General features: G+C 39.1%; 1 protein-coding gene across 1 annotated transcript in view; it reads right to left on the minus strand.

Annotated features, from left to right (window-relative positions):
• LOC103524751 (protein enabled-like) overlaps nucleotides 1-5,343 on the minus strand; it is a 23,718-nt gene extending 18,375 nt beyond the window's left edge. The window contains exons 1-4 of the mRNA XM_026820052.1: nucleotides 5,254-5,343; nucleotides 2,771-2,974; nucleotides 1,955-2,067; nucleotides 909-1,061 (exon numbers count right to left, since the gene is read on the minus strand). Coding sequence (XP_026675853.1) covers nucleotides 909-1,061; nucleotides 1,955-2,067; nucleotides 2,771-2,974; nucleotides 5,254-5,343 — 560 coding nt within the window. The remainder of the gene's footprint in view (nucleotides 1-908; nucleotides 1,062-1,954; nucleotides 2,068-2,770; nucleotides 2,975-5,253) is intronic.
• Nucleotides 5,344-24,758: the final 19,415 nt, after the last annotated feature.

Genomic DNA, 24,758 nt, shown 5'->3' on the forward strand with positions numbered 1-24,758 from the left:
GGAAAAAGGGCCTGTGGGCCCACAGGCCCTTTTTCCAATCTGCTCCTCAATTTTTGGTTGCTGTCTTCCGGCGATGGAATACTTTGGTGTATTTGTCATTTAGACTTCTTGGATTTGTTGTTGTTTTTGTCGTTTGAAGTATTTATTCAAAGTGGAATGAGTTATGTAGACAGTAACAATCATCTAGCTACAAGCTATAGGTAATGTCATTTTCTCAAGGAGTATTAGAATCCAGAATTGTTGATTAATAATATTATTCTAATATCAAAATGGGCGAGGTTTCAAATGAAACCAAAAAATACACAAACGAAATAATATCCAAATAGAGAAGAATGAATGTGAATTAGAATTAATAAACGAGTTAACGAGGCAATATTATTGGTTGCTCAATCAATGTCCGGTAGATAATGGAGCAGGCAGTAAAGTGATTTTTTTTTTTCTTTTTTTAAGAGGTTTGACAGAGGGAACTGTAACTGCTATGGTCTTATCGTCCCGAAATCGAAGAGAGAAGGAAGACCACAAAACAAACTTGTTTAGACGAGAGACGAAAAGCCAAGTTTTAGGAGAAAGTAGATAATTATGTTCACCACAATTGTCAATCTTATTAATTTTTCAAATTTTGAAATTGAAATTTTAATTTATTTAAATGTAAAATATAAAAAATTAAATGTATACGTAAATGTTAAATTTAATTCAATGTTCCGCGTTGGTAATCCTGGTCATATACAGCGTTTGCCACTTTGAATTGTATCAGAGATTCAGGGCAACATCTTTTAAACAAACCACTTTCGCTGCCAAGTCTTTCGTTTGACAAAAGTGGTGTCTTTCTTCGCCTAAAAACTTCGGGGTTAGCATCAAAACGCCACACAATACGCACACAAGTTCAAATCTCTCCTGGGGGCTCTTACCTAACTTGGGGCATATCTTGCTGATGATGACTAAGGGGCGGCTGGTGGTTATTATTTAGACTGTGGTTTAAGTTGTGCTCGGAATAGACTATGTTGTTTTGATTCAGGGCGGGTGTGGGGGTCTGCTGTTGCTGCTGCATTGGAATGATGGGTCTGTAAATGTGGGGTAGGAACAGAGACGAGGGCGAAAACCGAATGAGAAACAAAATAAAATCAGTGTGCAAAATAAAAAAGATGAAGTAATAATGAAAAGCGCAGAAAATAAATTGAAATAAAGAAAGAAACAGAACTAAAATAATTCAAAGAAACATACAAACATAATAAAGCATTTTTAAAGCCGTTTGTTTGAAACGTTGGGATTTTTTGTTGTATTTTATAGCTTGGTTTCTCATCAATACTAGCCGCTTTACATTTGCGGACTTTGCCATCTGTCTAATACCTATTAGGACAAAAACTAGATTTGTAAATGTCTACAATCTTCCTCAAAGGCGGACTATTATTATTATGTTAAGGCGGTCTCTTCCTGATCCCTGATGTGCCGCGTCCATTTTAGTTTAGGACTATTGCACTGAGAAACAAGGCCATATAATTAATAAAAAAGATGAAAAGCGCAGAAAATAAATTGAAATAAAGAAAGAAACAGAACTAAAATAATCCAAAGAAACATACAAACATAACAAAGCATTTTTAAGCCGTTTGTTTGAAACCTTGGGATTTTCTGTTGTACTTGGATTTTCTAATCTGTAGATTTGCCAGCTTAGCTTCCCGTCCAATACGTATTAGGACCAAGAAATGGATTTGTAAATGTCTATAATCTTCCTCAAAAAAGTCAGACTTCTAACTAAGATACGTAGTAATACGAATATTAACTACAGGTAGCAATTGGACGGTATTAAACAGAAAAGAATCATCCAGAAGGCAATTCCCCTTATGGATGGTTCTTTTCTGCTTAATGCTGTCCAATTTTCTAAATATTTCATGCTCCGTTCTATTCCAATAGAATTCTATTTTACTGGTTTTCTATTCTATTCTATTAATAGTCTCACCTGTACCCCATGTCTTCTTCATATTGTCCGTTGGTCTGTGGATATACAGGAGGAGAAGGGAACTGTTGAACGGCAGGTCTGGTAAATGCAGTTTTCACCACATTTCTAGTCTTCTATTCTAAATGCCAAATGATAGGAATGACACATACAAAGTCAAAACGTGTCATAGACTTCAAGAGACATAAGGTGTTAAAGACATAGGAATGGTGAATGCACGTTTCTAATAAGACTGATAAGGACGCTAAGTACGCCAAGATAAGGCTAAGGTAAGGAGTGTGCGTGAAGATAGAGAGGGGGATTTCGATCGGAATTCCAACAATGTATCCTGAGACATCTGAATATTCTGAATAAGAGACCCCGCACACTGGGACTTGAAAAAGCATTGTTCCCGAACTGAACAATATTCTTAACCATTTTTTCTACCGGCTATTTTGGGAACTCCATCAATAAGACACAATGCACACTAGTGAAACGCTTTTTTTTAAACGTATTTCATGAAGTTCAGTGCACACTCGCGAAACCGAGTTTCATGAAACTAATTGTGCATTAACATGTGAAACACGTTTCATGAAACTTGTTTCACTAGTATGCATTGCGCCCAACATGCCTAACTTTCAGTCGTCCTCACACTGAAAAGGATGGTTTTTACTTTTTATGTACCTTTGTTAAGAACAAAGGACACAGTACGACTCCTGTCTAGGTAGCAAACTGCGCTCGGGATTCAAACCCAGCACCTCCAGGTTGAGGGTCAGTGCTCTTGACCACTCGGCCAAGAGGTGGGTTCCCTCGACATTATTACAGATATACTTGTATCTATCTATTTACCTCGACAGCATATAGCATAGCTCGGGCAAAGGAGTCAGCATCTTCTTTGCTGCTGAAGTTGAGTCCGTACACTTGCTTGTTGTCTCGCCACTGGTGAAATGTAGACGTGGCCTGGTTGTATTTGAGACTCTTGAGGATAACACAGTTGATCACAACCTGAGGGGAAGAGAAGACGAAAATATTAGGATGGCTATGCTATAACACGGACCACACGAGTCTAATGTAGCAGTTGTTTTATTACTACGAAAAAAAAAAACGGCTGTGGAACAGCCTGAAATACTCATCTTCTTTTTACGATAACAAGAACAGTGCCCCCCCCCCCTTTGGGGGCGCTTTAACATCACTATGGAATGGACAGTATAGTAAATAGTATTGCTTATTATATATAGGACTGAAAAGATCCTTTACTCCATCAGTAGGCTACTACTAGTATTATGGTCAAAGTCTCAAATTATATTGGGGACAAAATTACACAACTCGGCTGGGATTCCATACTTCGGCTAGGATTGAACCCACGTCCTCCTCGTTACCAGGCAAACGTCAAAAAATCGAAACAATCGAGGCAGAGCCACTCATGAGTCAATCAATGTTCGTAGATTCGTAGCAGCTTTACCCACCCTTTAAGGCCGTTTGCCCCTACATTTAAGGCTCTGAGTGGGCGTCAATGTTCGATCAGAACATGAAGGACGGACAATGGTTTGCACCTGGGTTCAAACCTGTGTTTTGACCCAAGGAATTCAGTCATTACCTCCGTGTCATTTGACTCACTTGTCTACTTGGTCATTTGATATCTCGTCTTGATTTCACTGGCTAAACCACAGAACAAACCCTGTCTATACAGAGTGACTCGAACCGAGCCAGCTAATCCATTGAGTATGGTTGCCATTAGAGAGACGTCAAATAGGGAAATATCTAGGTACCCCCAAACCAGCCTCGGTGGTGTATTGGTCAAGACGCTCGCCTGGTGAACAGAAGAGCGTGCGTTCGATCCCAGCCGAGGCATGAAATTGTATCCTCATTTATTTTAAAATTTGACCACATAATAATGGAGCTCTAAGGGTTAGGTGGTAGAGAACGCCTCCAGCGTTAAATTACATGAGTAGGATTGTCGTAATGAAATCTCCAATTCTCCAATAACTTGCTAGCTTGCTACTCTAGCCAGTAGCTAACCTCAAATCATGGGCTAGCCCTAACACATCCTAACAAGTGATGTCCATCCCAATATTGTCCTCCATCCCGCATACAAAACGGATACATAATTGTGATTCATCGTACGTAGCTACTGTAAATACTTCGCATTACGCAACGTAAGGAACTCTATTGTAATAGGCAGCCAAGAAAAAAACCCAAGTAATTTGTACACTAGCATGAAATCTTTTCCCAAACAACAACAAAATAGTAATTCATGGCCAATAAAGAGAAAAATATCCAAACGAATCAATTAAAAAATAGCACAGGCACGTTTCACAAGGCTCCCGTGGGACAATGACGTAAGGATGACCTTGAAAATATCCAAACGAATCAATTAAAAAATAGCACAGGCACGTTTCACAAGGCTCCCGTGGGACAATGACGTAAGGATGACCTTGAAACGGATTCCCCATTCATGATTTGTGGCGTCCAATCAAACTGAATTAAACTGAGCGCTATAAGATGGATTAATGTCAGATCCATCACGCAAGACAGGTTGGTATGGTGTTAACAGGATGTACGCACGTACATTGGGCCAGAGGGTTTGAATGATAGGTCCCGGCACACTAAAGTTAAGTTAGTTAAGTAGCGCCGAGCGCAGTTTGCTACCTAGACAGGAGTCGTACTGTGTCCTTTGTTCTTAACTAAGATGGATTAATGCCAGATCCATCAAGCAAGACAGGTTGGTATGGTGTTAACAGGATGTACGCACGTACATTGGGCCAGAGGGTTTGAATGATAGGTCCCGGGCTCCCGGCACACTAAAGTTAAGTTAGTTAAGTAGCGCCGAGCGCAGTTTGCTACCTAGACAGGAGTCGTACTGTGTCCTTTGTTCTTAACGAAGGTACATAAAAAGTAAACACCATCCTTTTCAGTGTGAAGACGACTGAAAGTTAGGCATGTTAGGCGCAATGCACACAAGTGAAACAAGTTTCATGAAACGTGTTTCAATTGTTATGCACAATTAGTTTCATGAAACTCGGTTTCGCGAGTGTGCACTGAACTTCATGAAATACGTTTTAAAAAAAAGCGTTTCAACAGTGTGCACTGTGTCTTATAGATGGAGTTCCCAAAATAGCCGGTAGAAAAAATGGTTAAGAATATTGTTCAGTTCGGGAACAATGCTTTTTCAAGTCCCAGTGTGCGGGGTCTCTTATTCAGATGTCTCAGGATACATTGTTGGAATTCCAATCGAAATCCCCCTCTCTATCTTCACGCACACTCCTTACCTTAGCCTTATCTTGGCGTACTTAGCGTCCTTATCAGTCTTATTAGAAACGTGCATTCACCATTCCTATGTCTTTAACACCTTCTGTCTCTTGAAGTCTATGACACGTTTTGACTTTGTATGTGTCATTCCTATCATTTGGCATTTAGAATAGTAACTAGAAATGTGGTGAAAACTGCATTTAAATAATAAAATTAGTTCATTTAGGAGGCGCTAGAAACTGTGTAGCGAGCCTCTTTAGTGCGTATGTTCTAACACTTGTCAATCTTTGCCAGAACCATGTCTATCTATTATTCTATTAGGATATCGTGTACGCTTCCCTGTGGTATATTGGATCAAGATAATCTTTATCAAGATAAGATGAGCTGAGATGTTCAATTATCACAAAACAAAATGGTCTGCTTTATTATGAGATGATATTAGTGCCGCCTCCTTAAGACCATGTCTATCTATTATTCTATTAGGATATCGTGTACGCTTCCCTGTGGTATATTGGATCAAGATAATCTTTATTAAGATAAGATGAGCTGAGATGTTCAATTATCACAAAACAAAATGGTCTGCTTTATTATGAGATGATATTAGTGCCGCCTCCTTAAGGAAGCCCTTTGATTTTTTTTGAAGAGGTTTGATAGAGGCAACTAACAACTTAAGTCTTATCGTATCGAAAATGAAGAGAGGAGGACAGGATAAGAGAAACTGAAAGCCAACCGAGAATAAACCCCATGTGTTCGTCCCAGGTGGGAATCGAACGCATGACCTACCGCTTACTAGATAGGCCCGTTACTTTCCAAGATAGGGCTTTTAATAAGAAATACAGCCAGCCTAGTTAGCTTGGAGCAGGGCTGTATTTATGGGGGGCACTAGCATATTTTTTTTTTTCAAGAGTTACCTACCTACCTATGTATTTTGGGAGTGGACTAGTAAGCTTTTTCGAGGCAAATCTTGTATTGTTGTTCACACTTCTCTGAAGATAGGTTGGTGAATCAAAAATTCTAATCAGCTTTTCATTTATTGTTTACGTTTACACACTTCTCTGAATATAACTTTTGAACCATTAACGATGGAGAGCTGAAATTTCGACATTTGGTCCAGCTGACAAGCTGAATCAAAAATTGTCTAATCAGCTTTTCATTTATTGTTTACGTTTACACACTTCTATGAAGATAACTTTTGAACCATTAACGATGGAGAGTTGAAATTTTGACATTAGGTTCAGCTGACAAGCTGAATCAAAAATTCTAATCCGTTTGTCCATTTCTCGTTTCAGTGAGCAGAGCATCGCTTCGGCGCGTGCGTCTGTCATGATATACGATGACGTGAACAAGAAGTGGATCCCCAGCGGTAGTTCATCGGGTCTGAGCAAGGTGCACGTGTTCCAGCATCAGGTGAACAATACGTTTCGAGTGGTGGGACGGAAACTGCAGAACCAAGAGGTGAGTCTGACCTTTGACAAGTGATTAAGAAAAAAGTTTGATATAGGGAACTGTAACTGCTAAGGTCATATTGTCCCGAAATCGAAGAGAGAAGGAAGACAGGATAGGGGAAAGCCAGCCGTTCCGAGAACGAACATTATCCCATTAGGATAAAGTCCGCCCCGGGTGGAAATCGAACCAGTGGCCTAGCGCTTACAAGGCAGACGCGCTACCGACTAAGCTAACTAGGCTGGCAAAGATTGACAAGTGTTAGAACATACGCACTAAAGAGGCTCGCTACACAGTTTCTAGCGCCTCCTAAATGAACTAATTTTATTTAAATGCAGTACAAGGCGGACTATACTGTAAGTATTAATATTCCAAATAAGAAAGGTAGCAATATGAACATTACGATTACCAGTTACCACTATTCTAAATCTAAATAATATGGCGCATTCTCTTCTTACACCACCATCCCTTTCAGGAATAAGTGCCCAATATTAAGATTCATGCTCCATTCTATTCTATTCTAATGGTATTCTATTCTATTCATATTCTCACCTGTACCCCATGTCTTCTTCATATTGTCCGTTGGTCTGTGGATATACAGGAGGAGAAGGGAACTGTTGAACGGCAGGTCTGGGAAACTGCTGGCTTACTCCTAATTCTGTTCTGAGAAGTTGAAAATATCTTTGCTCCCTCCGACACTGATGCAGATCTGCCAAGTGGTTTGAGTGGGAGCTGAGAGTGCAATGTCATGAAGTAGGTAACCAGCTTGTCATGAAGTACCATCTTCTTGTTTTCTTCATGATCTCATTTAAATTGTAAATGAACGTCTTGGAAAGGCACATGCTATACAGGGTGTTCCGAAATGAAATTCGAGGGAAGATTTCACTTGTGAACCTGAACACCTGTGAAATTTTCAAAATGAACTTTGTTAATATGGCCGAACCTGTCTAATTGGGAATTCAAGGGACCAACAATTTTTCCCCGCTTATCCAGGTTTCCCATTTACAAAAGTGTTTCCCAATTACAATTACAAATTTAGGGGGCCGGTTCTTTTTCTCCAGGTTCCCCATTTAGACGGGTCCCAATTAGACAAGTTCCACTGTATTTGTTTCATTTTTGTACTGTGTTTGTGTGAATACCCCTCTTGAAACTGTTGTAGTTTTGACCAAAAGCCCGCAGTTTAGGCTGTTTTTACTCTCTCGTTTTGACCCACAATTATAAGCTTTTCTTTTCCAAGTTCAAGGTTATAATATGTACTCTGTACCTACTTTCGAGTTTCGACTATAGTAAATTTCAATAATGAATTATTCAGAGTTAGTCTAGATACCTCGCGTTGATGACAGCCCCCCTGTATAATGTATTGATAAAGACAGTCGTTCTGTTCTGCAGATTCCTAAACATCTTCAGATCTAGAACTTACTGTATAAACAAACCTTACTGTATGACTTAAATAAACCTACTGTTTTGTTCCAGTCAGCCCATTAGTGAGTCTGTAGTCGTATTAGTAACAGTGTCAGTTTATTGTTTTAGAAACATCTGTTGTTGGCTTTGTGAAGTCCAGTTAGTCTCATCTTCTCAGTTTACGCCATCTTATCATCTTCTAGGCTTGTGCTAGCTTGACCTAAGTAGTCATCCTCAAGGACAAGGGCTTTTTGCTTTCAGTTTTATACGGTTTGAAGTAGACGCTAGACGCTCGACTCTATAGTCACATTGGTTTATTCCTTGTTCAATGTCCCCCACAGATACACAAGTCAAGGGAATTATGAAGATTACAGAAGTATTTCCTTCTCCTGGTAAATCCTAGTCCTGTTAGCCATCAATTCTTTTTGATCCCCCTGATGCCTGATGCTTTTAATTTTACATCATGGTTGAAATATTGAAATCTCCTGTGTCAACCTATGGAATAACAGTTTATATTTTAATCCATTCCCCATCAGTGTCGGAGGGAGAAAAGATATTTTCACTTAGAGCAGGATAAGGAGCACGCCACCCGTTCATACACAAAAAGCCCCACCTGAGGCTTAGGTGTAGGGGCAAACAGCGCTAAAGGATGGGTTAAGCTTCTGCGAATCTACGAAGACAGCCGTTTTGGGAACAAACCTTTTCTGTCTAGGAGAAGTTCGCCTAAGGCTTACAAGGCAGGCACGCTACCCTCCAAGTCAGGGCCGTATCCAGGATTTTGTCGAGGGGAGTCGGGCCTACGGTAAGGGAGAAAAATGAACTCGAATGGAAGGGGGTGGGCCCCTGTGCCCCCCATAAATACAGCCCTGCTCCAAGCTAACTAGGCTGGCTGTATTTCTTATTAAAAGCCCTATCTTGGAAAGTAACGGGCCTGTCTAGTAAGCGGTAGGTCATGCGTTCGATTCCCACCCGGGACGCATGGGGTTCATTCTCGGTTGGCTTTCAGTTTCTCTTGTCCTGTCCTCCTCTCTTCATTTTCGATACGATAAGACTTAAGTTGTTAGTTGCCTCTATCAAACCTCTTCAAAAAAAATCAAAGGGCAAAGGTCAAAGATTTTGAAGACTCCGTCAAGAGACAAGACATAGGAGCTTGGATTTCTAAAGCTTTTGTCATTTATTTTTCACTAGGAAATTAGGTAAACCCGACAGCCGACAGGGCATTAGGAAAGCCTTTCTTTTTGTGCACGCATATTTTAATAAGCACTTTTTACGTTTGATATCTTTGTTTGGTTCATTTCTGCGTACTGCTGTCCATATCTAGGGGCTACCGTTCACAGATTAGATAGGACAGAATAAAATACGGCTTGTTTGTTTTCACACTCAGCAGATCTGTGTTTTCTTAAAGAAAGAAGGTCAAAGATTTTGAGGACTCCGTCAAGAGACAAGATATACGAGCTTGGATTTCTAAAGCTTTTGTCATTTATTTTTCACTAGGAAATTAGCTAAACTCGACAGCCGACAGGGCATTAGAAAAGCCTTTCTTTTTGTACACGCATATTTTAATAAGCACTCTTTACGTTTGATATCTTTGTTTGGTTCATTTCTGCGTAATGCTGTCCATATCTAGGGGCTACCGTTCACAGATTAGATAGGACAGAATAAAATACGGCTTGTTTGTTTTCACACTCAGCAGATCTGTTATCAAGATACAATTTGTAAATTCTAGATTTCTAGAACAATACTGTTTGTATCGCACGCTTCCATATTTTTTGTATGTTTGGTTCTCAAAATAAATCATTCCCAATCTCCCACAGCGTAGAAGTTCCTATTGGTATACAGGAACCTACTTGTTTCAACATAACAACATGTACCCACACCAAATACATTTTCCTAGGATGTTTGATAGAGGGCACTGTAATTGCTAAGGTCTTATCGTCCTGAAAGCAAAGACAGAAGGAAGACAGGATAGGAGAAAGCCAGCCGTTTCAAGAATGAAGCTTGTCTGGGATAAAATCCGCTCCGGCGCGAGAATCGAACCAGCGACCTATTAGTTACAAGGCAGACGTGCTACCAACTAAAGGATGACATAAATACATTAACTGCTCGAATAGAACTGATAAGTCCCTTTACTTCAGCAGTAGGCTACTGCTGTTATCTTGGTCAATTTCTCAAATCATATTGACAAAATTCTATATCCAGGCTGGAATTAAATCATTGAAACTCAGAACCTTTATCACGACTTGGACTTGAACCACCAACCTACAGATACGAAGTCTATAGACTAACCCGACTATGGAATTACTGGTAGGTAAAATTCTTTACTCAATGCCCATTTTTTACACCACTGGGTTCATAACTATTTCTCATATATCATGAACTAAGACACCTACCTGGTAGGTATTTTTTAACGCTTTGTTTTAATGACAGGTAACACTGTCTATTCATAAGCTACCTATGTTCTCACTTCTGATTCTCATATACTCCAATTACATTAGACTTGGGTAATAGATAGGTGAGATTTGCTTAGAATTACCAACAGAATTACTACAGCAGAATGTTAGAATTACCAACAGAAAGTACAAAAGTATTAGTTCTAAAATAAATATCTACCAAGTCTTGAATTTTAGATTATAAGAACTGTTCCAAAAATGATTTATTTTTGGGAGAATAAAATCTGTTCAGGTAAACAATTGAAACGAGAGCTTGTTAAACAATAAGTTAAAATTTAGGTGTAATTCTAACATAGTTGAGGATTATTCTCTAAGACGGAAAGTTTAATCATGAGTGAAAGTTCTTGGGCTAAACTTTTGTTGTACTTTTTTCGTGTTCAAATAAAACTCCAACACGAATTACATAATAGAGAACACACTCGTATGTATGAAGATATAGCTTGGTACCTACATTAAGCAGAATAGGCACATAATTCTAAAAACATCAAGAGACACTGTACAATCTGTACATGTAGGACAATGTAGCTACATCAAAGTTGAAAATTCCAAAGACTATAGGTAGCCTAGGTACCTTTTTTCCACTTTCATCGTCAAACTAAGTAAGTCTCTTTCAATACTTCAAAAGGTTTCTCAAGACAGGACCAGATACATTGTGAAGTTTATGGAAATGACCTGATCTGGTAGTTGGTAGAAAGTTACCACAAATCAGTACACGAAAGTACATGAATAATTAAATTCTATATCCTACAAGCTCCAAGGTTAAAGGTTTTGTACCGAGGAGTTCAACTAAAACGGTTGTCAGATAAAGATTATGAAGCAGATTAAAATTGTAAATATGTTTATGACTATACTGACAGTACAGAAAATCGATAAATAATGCATGAAAGGATTAAAATAAATATAAACTGTTATTCCATAGGTTGACACAGGAGATTTCAATATTTCAACCATGATGTAAAATTAAAAGCATCAGGCATCAGGGGGCACTAGTACTATAAATGGAATATGGTCCGACTAATTACAGCTGATATGGCACTGTGGGCTATGCCGTAGAACTTGGTCCAAGTCCAGGCATAAGAATATCGGCCCGCACACATCTGAATAAGAATCAATTTATACCAGAAGTCTATTTACTATGATGACTAAAACTATCGTATTGCATAATGATAGTGCTTATTTATACTGCTCGCGTAGGACTGAAAAGTCCCTTTGCTTTAGCAGTAGGCTACTACTATTACTGAGGTCAAATTATCAAAATATTGAGGATACAATTCCATACCTCGGCTGGGATTGAACCCACGCCCTCCTGTTTACCAGGCGAGCGTCTTGACCACTACAACACCGAGGCAGGTAGTAAATGGACTTCTGGTATGAACTGCCTATTTATTACTCAGATGTGTGATTGGTCTCTTAACATTGACTGTTGACTCACACAACGTTGAACGTCTTTGAAATTCTCCATTTTCAGGTAAACTGTTTTAGTAATACTTATTTCCAAGTATACCAGTAACACATTTTCAAGTGAGTAATTAAATACACATAGGATGATAGGAACTATCAGCGGTAAATTCCGTAGAGATAGTGACGTATTGAGGCAGCAAAATGAGACCAAGATTATGAATAATTGAAACGAAAACTAAGTATAAAGGCAAAAAATTAAATCAAGAAAACTAAGAAGTCGTATCCTCTGTGGAATCAGCCCCAGGTCATTGCCATGTAAGTAGGTATCTATCAAGGATGAGTGCAAAATGCGTCATCTATCATTACATCACCAGATGATGTATAAATCAGGAAAGTTCAATTTGATAATGAGATTAATCAGTGACTCAATAACTAACCACTACTTGGGAATTTTCATCAAAACTTTGTGCAATGCGATCCATCGATTCCTGTACTGATGTAATCTAGGGAAGTCCCATAATTTGTCAAGGTTTCTTATGGGTACACGTACCAAAATTCTACGCTTTAAATGACAACATAGAAGCAATAGAGCTTCTTTTTAGCTTTTTACTATCAATTACTACAATATGGGTGGATGGTGGACCTTTTGCAGTGCGTGAGAGTAGTACGGACTACAGACATCTAGGTAGAAACACACTACTATCACATCACGTGAACGCATGTGGAGTCAGAAAGATGTAGTTCAACGTTTTCCTATAATATTGTAGGTAATTTCGTTCAGGACAGCCACACTACTATCATGTGACGTCTACCTTTTAAAGTACGAGATCTCATCAAATTATTTTAGTCCTTACATTCCACCTTTTTCCTAGCTCCATGTCAATATCAAACATAAATTCATTGGACTTTATTATTACGAAGGCTGAAACGATATACATACTGTGAATGTCATCAATTGATCCCCCAGTCCCCTGGACCAATGAAACGATTTAAATTGGGTTAAGTGGAAGTCGGTCATTAGGAACACGCATATTGGAAATGTAGCGGTACGTAAGCATGGCTGATAGGTTTTAGGCTGTTGGTGGCCATATGATATTTACTTGTAAATCATTCGTTCCCAGGAAAAAGGGCCGAAGTTAAGTAAATAGCGAGTAGCGACTAGCAAAAATACTATCTAAAGGACCTTCTTCCAGGGAACGTTTCAATTTTTTTTAGGGTCCCACATTCCGAATGTAAAATCCCCACACAGTTCATATTTATGACGTATTTTCTACACCCAAGCGACCTGTATTCCTGTATTAAGCCTTACCACCACAAGTCGCATATTTTACGAGTATATCTTGAGAAAATATGCAAAAATACACGGGGAAAATAGAACTAAAATGATGACGTAGGAGGAAAATCAGGTTTGAAACGGTAGGGGAGGAGTCAGTGCTTCTCAAAGTGGGTCGAGCTGCAGCTCTGACTCTGACCTAAAATAGTAAAATTGAAACAAGAGAATGTTTAAAGGAATCAAGCACCAGGACTACCAGGAGTATCGACTTTTGAAGTAGATAAACAGATAACCAGTAATTGAAATTATAACTTTAGGACCTAAACAAATGCCACGGTCATTAAAAATATGCTGCAAGTATGGAAGAACTTGGGAAAACTTTTTTATGATCCTGCTGTTCCTAGGTGTAATAAAAACCTTCAAGTTTCGACATAGCATGATATTGGCTAGTGATATTACTGCAGCAGAAGCATCTGCCTTAGGCAATGTAATAATCTTTCCCTTGTTATCGATTTTGATATTGGACATTCAATAAAGCTAAAATTGTGTCCTTGTGTTGAAAAATAATGTTGGATAGACTTCCTAACCGTTTATTTAGTTAACCAAAAAGGCTGAAGACATCTCCAACTCTCTTGTCATTTAAGTGAATTTGACAAAGCAAAAAGAACGGAAGTTAATGTGTTCAAGTTGCCCATCAGCAGGAATATGCAACTGGTCTTACATGAGTTACAAAGGCGGCAGGTATCAAAAAGTGTCAACTGTTTGGTATAGTTTACATTGTTTACAAGATGGTCGAAATATTTTCTTAATGGATACCGTCCAACTTACTAAACTCCTTGTCATTCCCCTTCCCCGCATGAGGATCCTCTTCTTGCCGGGAGACTTTTATGACGTCAATAAAAAAGGGTCATAAATTGTGTAATGACTTGGGAAATAGTCCTCCGAAAATATGCTGCAAGTATGGAAGAACTTGGGAAAACTTTTTTTATGATCCTGCTGTTCCTAGGTGTAATAAAAACCTTCAAGTTTCGACATAGCATGATATTGGATAGTGATATTACTGCAGCAGAAGCATCTGCCTTAGGCAATGTAATAATCTTCCCCTTGTTATTGATTTTGATATTGGACATTCAATAAAGCTAAAATTGTGTCCTTGTGTTGAATGTTGGATAGACTTCCTAACCGTTTATTTAGTTAACTAAAAAGGCTGAAGACATCTCCAACTCTCTGATCATTTAAATGAATTTGATAAAGCAAAAAGAACGGAAGTTAATGTGTTCAAGTTGCCCATCAGCAGGAATATGCAACTGGTCTTAGGTGAGTTAGAAAGGCGGCATGCACCAAAAAGTGTCAACTGTTTGGTATAATTTACATTGTTTACAAGATGGTCGAAATATTTTCTTAATGGATACTGTCCAACTTACTAAACTCCTTGTCATTCCCCTTCCCCACATGAGGATCCTCTTCTTGCCGGGAGACTTTTATGACGTCAATAAAAAAGGGTCATAAATTGTGTAATGACTTGGGAATAGTCCTCCGAGATATCTAATTGAAATATTTCATCACCAAGATAATGGAACCGATGCTCTTGCTATGGTTTTAAATTACGACAATGAAGTCCATTAAATAATAGGGATAGAGCCGTGTAATACTATCGTGGTTTACAAGACCATTACATGATTCATTGGTAAACCGGCCTAGAGGATTAGGCCGGTTTATTAATGAATGAATTGGAGAAGTTCATCATCATCATTAGAAAGTAGGAAGTGATGGCTGCAACATCCTCAAAACGCGTCGCATTTCCTCGAAAGTAATCTTACACCCTTTTTATTTCAGTAATGAGCACACGAAGAATTGCACGATTACAATCGGCAACATTGCCCCCGCTCCAGCCCAAATTTACACACAAATCCGCTGTCAATTTGTGCCATTAGGGTTTGTTCTCGGAACGGCTGGCTTGATCCTAAGAGCTTTCGGGGCGACAAGACCCTAGCAGTTACAGTTCAGTAATACTATTGTGCTTTACAAGACCATTACATGATTCATTGGTAAACCGGCCTAGGGCCTAGAGGATTAGGCCGGTTTACCAATGAATGAATCGGAGAGGTTCATTATCATCATCAGAAAGTAGGAAGAGATGGCTGCAACATCCTCAAAACGCGTCGCATTTCCTCGAAAGTAATCTTACACCCTTTTCATTTCAGTAATGAGCACACGAGAATTGCACGATTACAATCGGCAACATTGCCCCCACTCCAGCCCAAATTTCTACACAAATCCGCTGTCAATTTGTGCCATTAGGGTTTGTTCTCGGAACGGCTGGCTTGATCCTATCATGTCTTCCTTCTCTCTTCGACTTTCGGGGCGACAAGACCCTTAGCAGTTACAGTTCCCTCTGTCAAATCTCTTCAAAAATTGTTCCATTAGACACAATAATGCCAATGCGGGTGCCAATACACTGTGACTCACCACTGAACGTAATGGCTTCAAATATAGTGAAAGTAATAATTGAAACACAATCGCCATCCGGTGACCGGTCCTCCAATCAGGAAACTGAAACGTCCTCACAATGAAACGCTTTGACCTGGATATGAACCCGTGAACTCTCGCGGAGGTTGACGTTTAGTGGTCACCTGGTTTGTAGTAGGGCGGTCGGGTAATGTCGGCATATTGAAGCATCAATCAATGCGGTTGCCAAAGATCAATTTGGAAGTAATAAGCAATAAGGCAATTAAACTCATGGTCGGTGAAGAGAAAATACTCCTGATAGAACTGGTGAAATCAGAAAGCAAATCATTTGTGGTGACAAGAGACCTTAGTGGTTCGAATTGGTTATTGGACTTTTCGATTTAGGTTTGGTCACCAAGTCCGATATGACATTTACTGATTTATTGTCCACGTAATGAAAGTAAGGAGTAGTTTAGTGACGTCAGTATCTAATGTTTCTTGGGGCTGTTGTAACCAGATGATTATGCAGCTTATAAGTTATTATACTTTTTAGTTAGGTATTAGTCACTTAATACATCAGAGTTAAGAGATATGACTCTGATTTTTGTAAGTGCAGGCAGAACGTTCTTATGTTTTAATTTCACTCATTATTCCCTCTACTCCAGTCTTTGTTTTTCTTGCACATCAGTTTTCCCTAGTCCTATTCTAAATTCCCCCTTCTTTTGTTATCACTTTTCCTCCTTCCTCTCATATTGTACAATGACCTCTAGAGCTCAGGTCATTGGAGTACAGATCGTCTAACACATGTGGCAATAGTCGTCAGTAATGGTCATGACTTGGAGATTGGTATCTTCATCATAGTATGATGAATCAAACCTCGACTCCAGACACAATGTACACAGAGATGACAACAGATTAACAGATACTCGTAGCAGTATTCACAGAGATGACAACAGATACTTGTAGCGGTCTCGGTTGACATGGCTCGCAGACTCGCAGCTCTCAGACGCCCCTATAGATCATTGGCTCAATAGAGCTACCTACACAACATCACAAGTTTTTTATGGGGAGTTAAACCTTTTAGGTCCCAAGGCAAATGGCCATCAGACAGACTAGATTCATTTTCACTGCTGAGAGATTTTAACTAATCCAAAGGGCGAAGATCACCCCTTATCCCTGGACTAGGGTAAGTGTACCATTTATTCGCCCACTTAAAAAACGTACCATTTATTGGCCCACCTGCCCACATATATTTTTCTAATTTTTCCCTCAGGGAGTAATGAGCTTCTAATCAACAAAAGTGTGAAATTCCTTTAGGAGAACATCTAATGTAATTTAATCCCATCTGTCCAAATAATAGGTATCTTTTATCGCTTAATTTTATTGTTGAAGTTGGGCTATTCTGTTGGAGTCAAAAGTTAACAAAGAGACAGACTGAAGGCAAAATGCAAAATCGACTAAAGCTTAATCTTACCTACTTACTACCTATACGCAAAGTAACACAGACAGCTTACCAATCATATTTCAAAATATTACTGTTCTGCTTTTCTCCATATACTATACGTTAGTCGGTAAACGAAGAGACAGTGAGTGCTCTCCGCGTCTGATTTGAACATTGGATGTCACAATTCCATGAGTTCAACAAGATAATGATAGGGTTGCTTTGATCCCAGTGCATAATGCTGTTAGCTCATGCGATGCCTACGCAATCTGCCACTAATTGAAGCTAATTCCGATGCCCATACACCGGGAATACCGGCATATGAGTGGAATCTACGAGTACATAGGTTTCTCTATTTTTTAGAGGTTCCTTAACTTCAAAAGGTTGGATTTCACCAATATTTTTTGAGCCCCTAAAAGGCCTGTTAAGCCATCAGGCTATTAAGTTCGATTTGAATTGTATAGGCTAGGCTTAACAGGACCAAAGCTGTTAAGCCAACAGCCTGTTAGGGGCTAAACACAAAAGGTTGGTGAAACCCACCGTTATTGTTTTTTCGATGGGTTTTCATCGCCTATTTACTCAACTTTATGTATGTACATATTTTGTACTTTTCGTGTTGAAACACCTGCTTATTTAGACTTCAATCTTTGAATGTCTCATAGCATCCCACCTGACTACCACCTTCCGCAGTATAGTTAGTGAGGTTGACAAGTAATTGGCCCTGTAACAAAGAGTCATTCACTATACCAAGTTCAGAACTTACCTACTTTCTAGTCTGCTTACTGTGAATTATGCTAATCCAATATGAACCAGACCAACAACAGAACTACAGGGAGATGAGAGGATATTACCATGGGAGATAATGAACATAATGGATGCTGCTTTAGAAAGTGAAATGGAACCATGACCAACCATTGTACATTCGAGAATCGACACAACTGAATGGCACAATAGAGTTAGCACTTTAAGCCAAGTGCACACTGGAAATATTTGTTTCCCAACAATTGTGAACAGTTGCGCGAATGTTGCGAATCAATGGTTCCAGTGCTGAGCAACTTTAAAGATGACAGGATAGCAGAAATAAGTCTGGAGAATAAGAGAATCGCTAGGTAAATTGTTGCAGAATTGTTGAAAAAACATTTCCCGATTGTTGAGAAACAATTTTTTCGACGAAAATGTTGCTAGTGTGTATTAGGCATTAGGAATACGGTATGAATTACTTACCTACTCAGTTAGCTGACTGTTGGACCGTTCTATGTTAATTGTTAATGAGTATGCCTACCTAAAGTTTAGTGAACTGCAACTGCAACAAAACTGCATATCCCTGGAATATTCAAAGTATACTTACTTGGTGTAAAAAGTGAAAAAGTCTAGCGGACCGTACTTACTTGCGTTTCGCTAAGCAATACTTATTTATCCAAGTATCTAAATATAGATGCTCTCTTTTATTGTATTCAGAACTTTGATTCATTCCTATTTTCATGAATTATTTGTTGTGAAATAGTAAGCCTCCTCTCAACTTTTGTGGGTACCACATTATCAAGTCCCTCCTTATTAATAATGCTTTCCAATTGGATTTACACTGAGTTGTTCTGGAACTATACCTTGATGGGTAGGCACCCAAAATTCTAGCCGGTAGTTTTTACTCCTGAGTCCTCAGTCTCTTTCTGAGTCCGCAAATCGGACTGTTGTTAAGGGACAGTTCTTAATCAATGTCTAATGTCTTTTAACGGAGGTAACTCGAGTTCTAGACTAGACCATTATGAAATCAGAGCACTAGATCGCTGAACTATTAAAGAGTTAAACTCTCTACGAGTAGAATGCACTCATGTCCTAGTAGCTACATGGACACTTGGACAGTATCCTATTGCGAGAAAGACATTTTCGAGTTGATGATTTTATGGGGCTACACGCTACAGAGCCTAGGGATAGGGACTTGGGAAATAGATCTTTGCCGTTCCACCAACATGAAGACCATCTTTCTTTTCTCACATAAATTGTCGTGTAAAAACTATCAACAAAAGGATTTTTTTTTTTCATCTTGCTCATCTTTCTATTTATTGGCCTTACTCCCTTATGTGAGACCATATTCACGATGCAGACTTTCTTATCAGCTTTGTGATAAGCACTAATTGATGCTAATTATATTCTTCATCACCTTGTGTATAATTTCTTATCACTTTGCAGCTCATTTCGTTGTTATCATCACTCGGGTGTCTTGTTTGTTTTGCCTGCGTCCGTTAGCCTACTGTCCTTGCCTATCCTATTACTATAACGTATAGGAGGCTATTACCGTACCGAATTCGATTGGTCGTGTTTAAGATCACAGAACTAATTCATAATCACGACATTGCGGCACGAGCCCGACTCATAGATATCAGATCAGACCCTTCTACTTCCCATGGTCTTGATAGAGAATAGGAAAATGCAATATTGAACTGAATGAAAGAATAGTATATATGAGATATGAGTATTAGTAATTATTTTGTAGTATGAGATATAGTAATTATTTTAATAATCTAAATTCACCAGGTTAATTCTTTTTATGTCCCTGTTTAGATGAGCTACCGGTTTAACTGACGTGACGCTCCTCTAGAATAAATATGATTAACTAACCCTAACCCTTCAACCACCGTTTCCTTTACGTCCATCTTTGAACCTGGATTCCTATTAATTCCTTTTTGAACCAGGATAAGTTTTGATCCTTCTTTTGAATCATTTTTGTCGTGTTCGCTTCGGGTACACAGAATAGTATATCTCCAGAGAAAAAAGGCCCGCAGTATATCTCCAGAGAAAAAAGTCCTTGATCTTTGCTCCAGTAAAGTAGAGTAGTCAGTCTTGCGCTGAGGTAGATGTGAGGTCACGGTGTACATTGAAAGAAAGTGATCTATCTATTGCTATCAGATGTCGCAGCGTCTGAGAGCTGCGAGTCTGCGAGCCATGTCAACCGAGACCGCTACAAGTATCTGTTGTCATCTCTGTGAATACTGCTACGAGTATCTGTCACGCCAATCTACTACTGCGCGACACAATCTAAAGAGTTTTTATGTCCTTTGTTTACACTTTTGAAAGGATTGAAATGCACTTTTATTCAATAAAATATCATTGAAAATATAGAAGTGGGTGTGAAAAGTCTAGCGGATGTTAATACCACTTCGATTGACACCTCTTATAGGTACCTTACACAATCATTAGTAATGTCATTATTTTCAAGATAATGATGATGAAAAATCAGAAAATCCGGAATTCCATAATTAGTAATGACATTACTAATGAATCTAATGATCATGTAAGGTACTTATTAAACTTGTGGATTTTCCTTGTAGTGTTTGAGAAAATGAGGTTCCAGCTTCCAGATTAGTAAAAGAAACAGTTATCATATCTAAATGTAAATAAAGTTATCTTACCTTAAGGTATAAATTTCACAAGGATGTAGACAGAACAGCAATTTCAGGAAAAAACTAGCATTTATTTTCACTACTTACTGTAAATGGAAAATTTAGACAAGCTATCAAAAAGCCTTTGAACTATCAATAAACTTGAACACGATACCCAAAAGTTGAAAAACTTTTAGGAAGGTATCGAGGTCCGAACGGTAAGAAAGTTGTGAATACACTGAAACTGAAGCAAGAAAGGCCAGCTCGGGCCAGGGTTCGGCTACCTAGGACTACCTGAAACCTAAACCGAAAATATTTCCCGTGGGAAAGTTCGGAATAAGAAAAATACACGGGGAAAATAGAACTAAAATGATGACGTAGGAGGAAAATCAGGTTTGAAACGGTAGGGGAGGAGTCAGTGCTTCTCAAAGTGGGTCGAGCTGCAGCTCTGACTCTGACCTAAAATAGTAAAATTGAAACAAGAGAATGTTTAAAGGAATCAAGCACCAGGACTACCAGGAGTATCGACTTTTGAAGTAGATAAACAGATAACCAGTAATTGAAATTATAACTTTAGGACCTAAACAAATGCCACGGTCATTTCTGTTCCGACCTTTAAAGTTATTGTTTCTGACTTGCAGATTACCTACTCAAGTTAGATCAAGAATCAAGATTGGCCAATGTTGAAAGCCAACGATTGTTATTATGGGGAGCTGAATAGCTAAATACTAACTGAGGTTTAGTGGTTTATATGTACGTAGAGCTACAATGTTCTCCTGTTCCAATACGAGTAGTTAGACCCACAACAACGGAAGAGTAAAACTACCTATCTAGTACCTATTTTTCCTGAAGTCCTGAAGGAAGCAAATACTACTTGGCAGAACTGAGTCTACTGAGGCTTTTGGAGGAATTAATATGCCACCGGACGGGTTGATGGAAACCATACCGACTGGAAGAACAATAAGCTCCCAGCCGGGCTGCTTAAGCTGCTACCGGGGAAAACAGGTTTCCATTATAGTGCATTATACGCACCAAATGTATAGCACATTATCAGATACCGCAGTACCAATTACTATGACTAAGGAACCAACGAGTTACGAAACTAATATGAAGTAGTCATCACATTCTAAGCTAGAATGTTGACTGTAGAAGAATCGACAGTCCCGGACATCGGTAAAGTATGAAATGATGTTATGATGACGAGACTCAAAATGATGAACTGTCAGGAAGTCCAAGTCACCACTTCGCAATCAATGTTGTTCCGATGAGAATCTATCGGCAAAAAGTGTTTTTTCTCTTCTTCTCTCATTTAAGCCATGAAAGCAGTTTTCTTCCCCCCAAAAGGGTTTGATAGAGGGAACTGTATAACAACGGAAGGAGGTTTTACCGTCCCGAAATCAAAGAGGAAAGGAGGACAAGATAGGACAAGGTCAGTCGTTCTCGAAATGGCTGGCTTTCTCCTACATCTCCTATGATGTCTTTCTTCCCTCTTTGCTTTCGGACGATATAAGACCTTAGCAGTTACAGTTCCCCTCTATTAAACCTCTTAAATCAGCAAATAACTCTATTTTTTATAATTTTTATGTTAATCGATTTTGCCTCCTGATTCGCATTGTTTTTTGAATGAATACAAGTTGGCACGCATGTTTAATATTGTTTACTCGTATTTCCCCTATATCACGTCCCATCACCATTGTTATTGTTTTGCCTACACATTTCAACAGTAAATCATATTCTTCTGAATGAGATGAGGAAACTGGAATAGCAGGGCCGACCACAGAGGGCGAGGGGGTCATCGGGGCCGATTTGCCCCTCGAAGGTGTCTGAAACCAGTGGTTCTCAATTTAGCTTAACTAGCTTGTAATCTGTACTACAAACTGTTTACTATAGATGTCAACATCTTGGGGGGGGGCATTACTTTCCTTCCTAAAGAATAGGATAAGGAAAGTAAAAATGTTGCAAGGAGGGCCCCCGAGGCCCCGTTGGGCTATAGGCGCCCCTGCCGGAATATAACATAACCATATAACCAATTAGTCACAGATTGTGTTGCATGTAGTTCAGTATTATACAACGTCTATAACTCTATAAATACAAAGAAAGCAATAAGTCTATATCAGCGCTTGCCAAAATCCCAACAATCGTGTGTTCGAAAATCTTGCATTTCTTTGCATGCATGGAATTGACACATGAAGCAGAACTAAAAACGTTACAACGGGGTAAACAAGGTTGGGCGGAAGAGAATGCCCCCCCTGTGCGTGACGTATCCTGTCCTCCACAAGAAGCTGTTTTTACCCTATACGGCTTTATTTGAAATTTATTTCTTTTCATTTTATCTGGGTCACGTCAGGATCAGAGTACTTAAGTACAACCCTTATATTAAGTGTTGGAAAAAAAACTCTGAAAGGGGTAGATAGAAGCAAATGCGTTTCGAAGTAAATATACCTTAGGCATTAACATCTCCCTTTGGTAAAGTGTGGAATTGTCAGACCGTCTGAGAGACGGTCTAAGCGGGCATTCGGAGTAAGCGAGAGGAGACAGAGGAGTGAGAAAGAAACCGTTAGTAGAGAGGAAAGGAAGTTGTGAGCTACCTTAAGGAGTGTCCACACATAGTCGACCGGCCATCGATGTCGCCTGACACGTCCAGTGTGGACGTGTCAGCCTCGACAACATAGATTTTCTTCGTCGATCGACGGCCGGTCGACTATGTTTGGACACACCTTTAACTAAGTGACGAGCATTAGGGGAGTGAGAAAGAAACTGTAGAAAGAAAAGGAACCTGTGCCTCCTTAGTTTTCATGAAGAACTCGCCACTGGCAAAGACCAATCGAATTCGGTACGGTAATAGCCTCCTATACGTTATAGTAATAGGATAGGCAAGGACAGTAGGCTAACGGACGCAGGCAAAACAAACAAGACACCCGAGTGATGATAACAACGAAATGAGCTGCAAAGTGATAAGAAATTATACACAAGGTGATGAAGAATATAATTAGCATCAATTAGTGCTTATCACAAAGCTGATAAGAAAGTCTGCATCGTGAATATGGTCTCACATAAGGGAGTAAGGCCAATAAATAGAAAGATGAGCAAGATGAAAAAAAAAAATCCTTTTGTTGATAGTTTTTACACGACAATTTATGTGAGAAAAGAAAGATGGTCTTCATGTTGGTGGAACGGCAAAGATCTATTTCCCAAGTCCCTATCCCTAGGCTCTGTAGCGTGTAGCCCCATAAAATCATCAACTCGAAAATGTCTTTCTCGCAATAGGATACTGTCCAAGTGTCCATGTAGATTGTATCGTTCATACAAAAGTAAGTACGGTCCGCTAGACTTTTTCACTTTTTACACCAAGTAAGTATACTTTGAATATTCCAGGGATATGCAGTTTTGTTGCAGTTGCAGTTCACTAAACTTTAGGTAGGCATACTCATTAACAATTAACATAGAACGGTCCAACAGTCAGCTAACTGAGTAGGTAAGTAATTCATACCGTATTCCTAATGCCTAATACACACTAGCAACATTTTCGTCGAAAAAATTGTTTCTCAACAATCGGGAAATGTTTTTTCAACAATTCTGCAACAATTTACCTAGCGATTCTCTTATTCTCCAGACTTATTTCTGCTATCCTGTCATCTTTAAAGTTGCTCAGCACTGGAACCATTGATTCGCAACATTCGCGCAACTGTTCACAATTGTTGGGAAACAAATATTTCCAGTGTGCACTTGGCTTAAAGTGCTAACTCTATTGTGCCATTCAGTTGTGTCGATTCTCGAATGTACAATGGTTGGTCATGGTTCCATTTCACTTTCTAAAGCAGCATCCATTATGTTCATTATCTCCCATGGTAATATCCTCTCATCTCCCTGTAGTTCTGTTGTTGGTCTGGTTCATATTGGATTAGCATAATTCACAGTAAGCAGACTAGAAAGTAGGTAAGTTCTGAACTTGGTATAGTGAATGACTCTTTGTTACAGGGCCAATTACTTGTCAACCTCACTAACTATACTGCGGAAGGTGGTAGTCAGGTGGGATGCTATGAGACATTCAAAGATTGAAGTCTAAATAAGCAGGTGTTTCAACACGAAAAGTACAAAATATGTACATACATAAAGTTGAGTAAATAGGCGATGAAAACCCATCGAAAAAACAATAACGGTGGGTTTCACCAACCTTTTGTGTTTAGCCCCTAACAGGCTGTTGGCTTAACAGCTTTGGTCCTGTTAAGCCTAGCCTATACAATTCAAATCGAACTTAATAGCCTGATGGCTTAACAGGCCTTTTAGGGGCTCAAAAAATATTGGTGAAATCCAACCTTTTGAAGTTAAGGAACCTCTAAATTTT

The sequence above is a fragment of the Diaphorina citri genome, unplaced genomic scaffold (assembly GCF_000475195.1).
Source record: "Diaphorina citri unplaced genomic scaffold, Diaci psyllid genome assembly version 1.1 scaffold118, whole genome shotgun sequence".
In the NCBI taxonomy this organism is placed as follows: Eukaryota; Metazoa; Arthropoda; class Insecta; order Hemiptera; family Psyllidae; genus Diaphorina; species Diaphorina citri.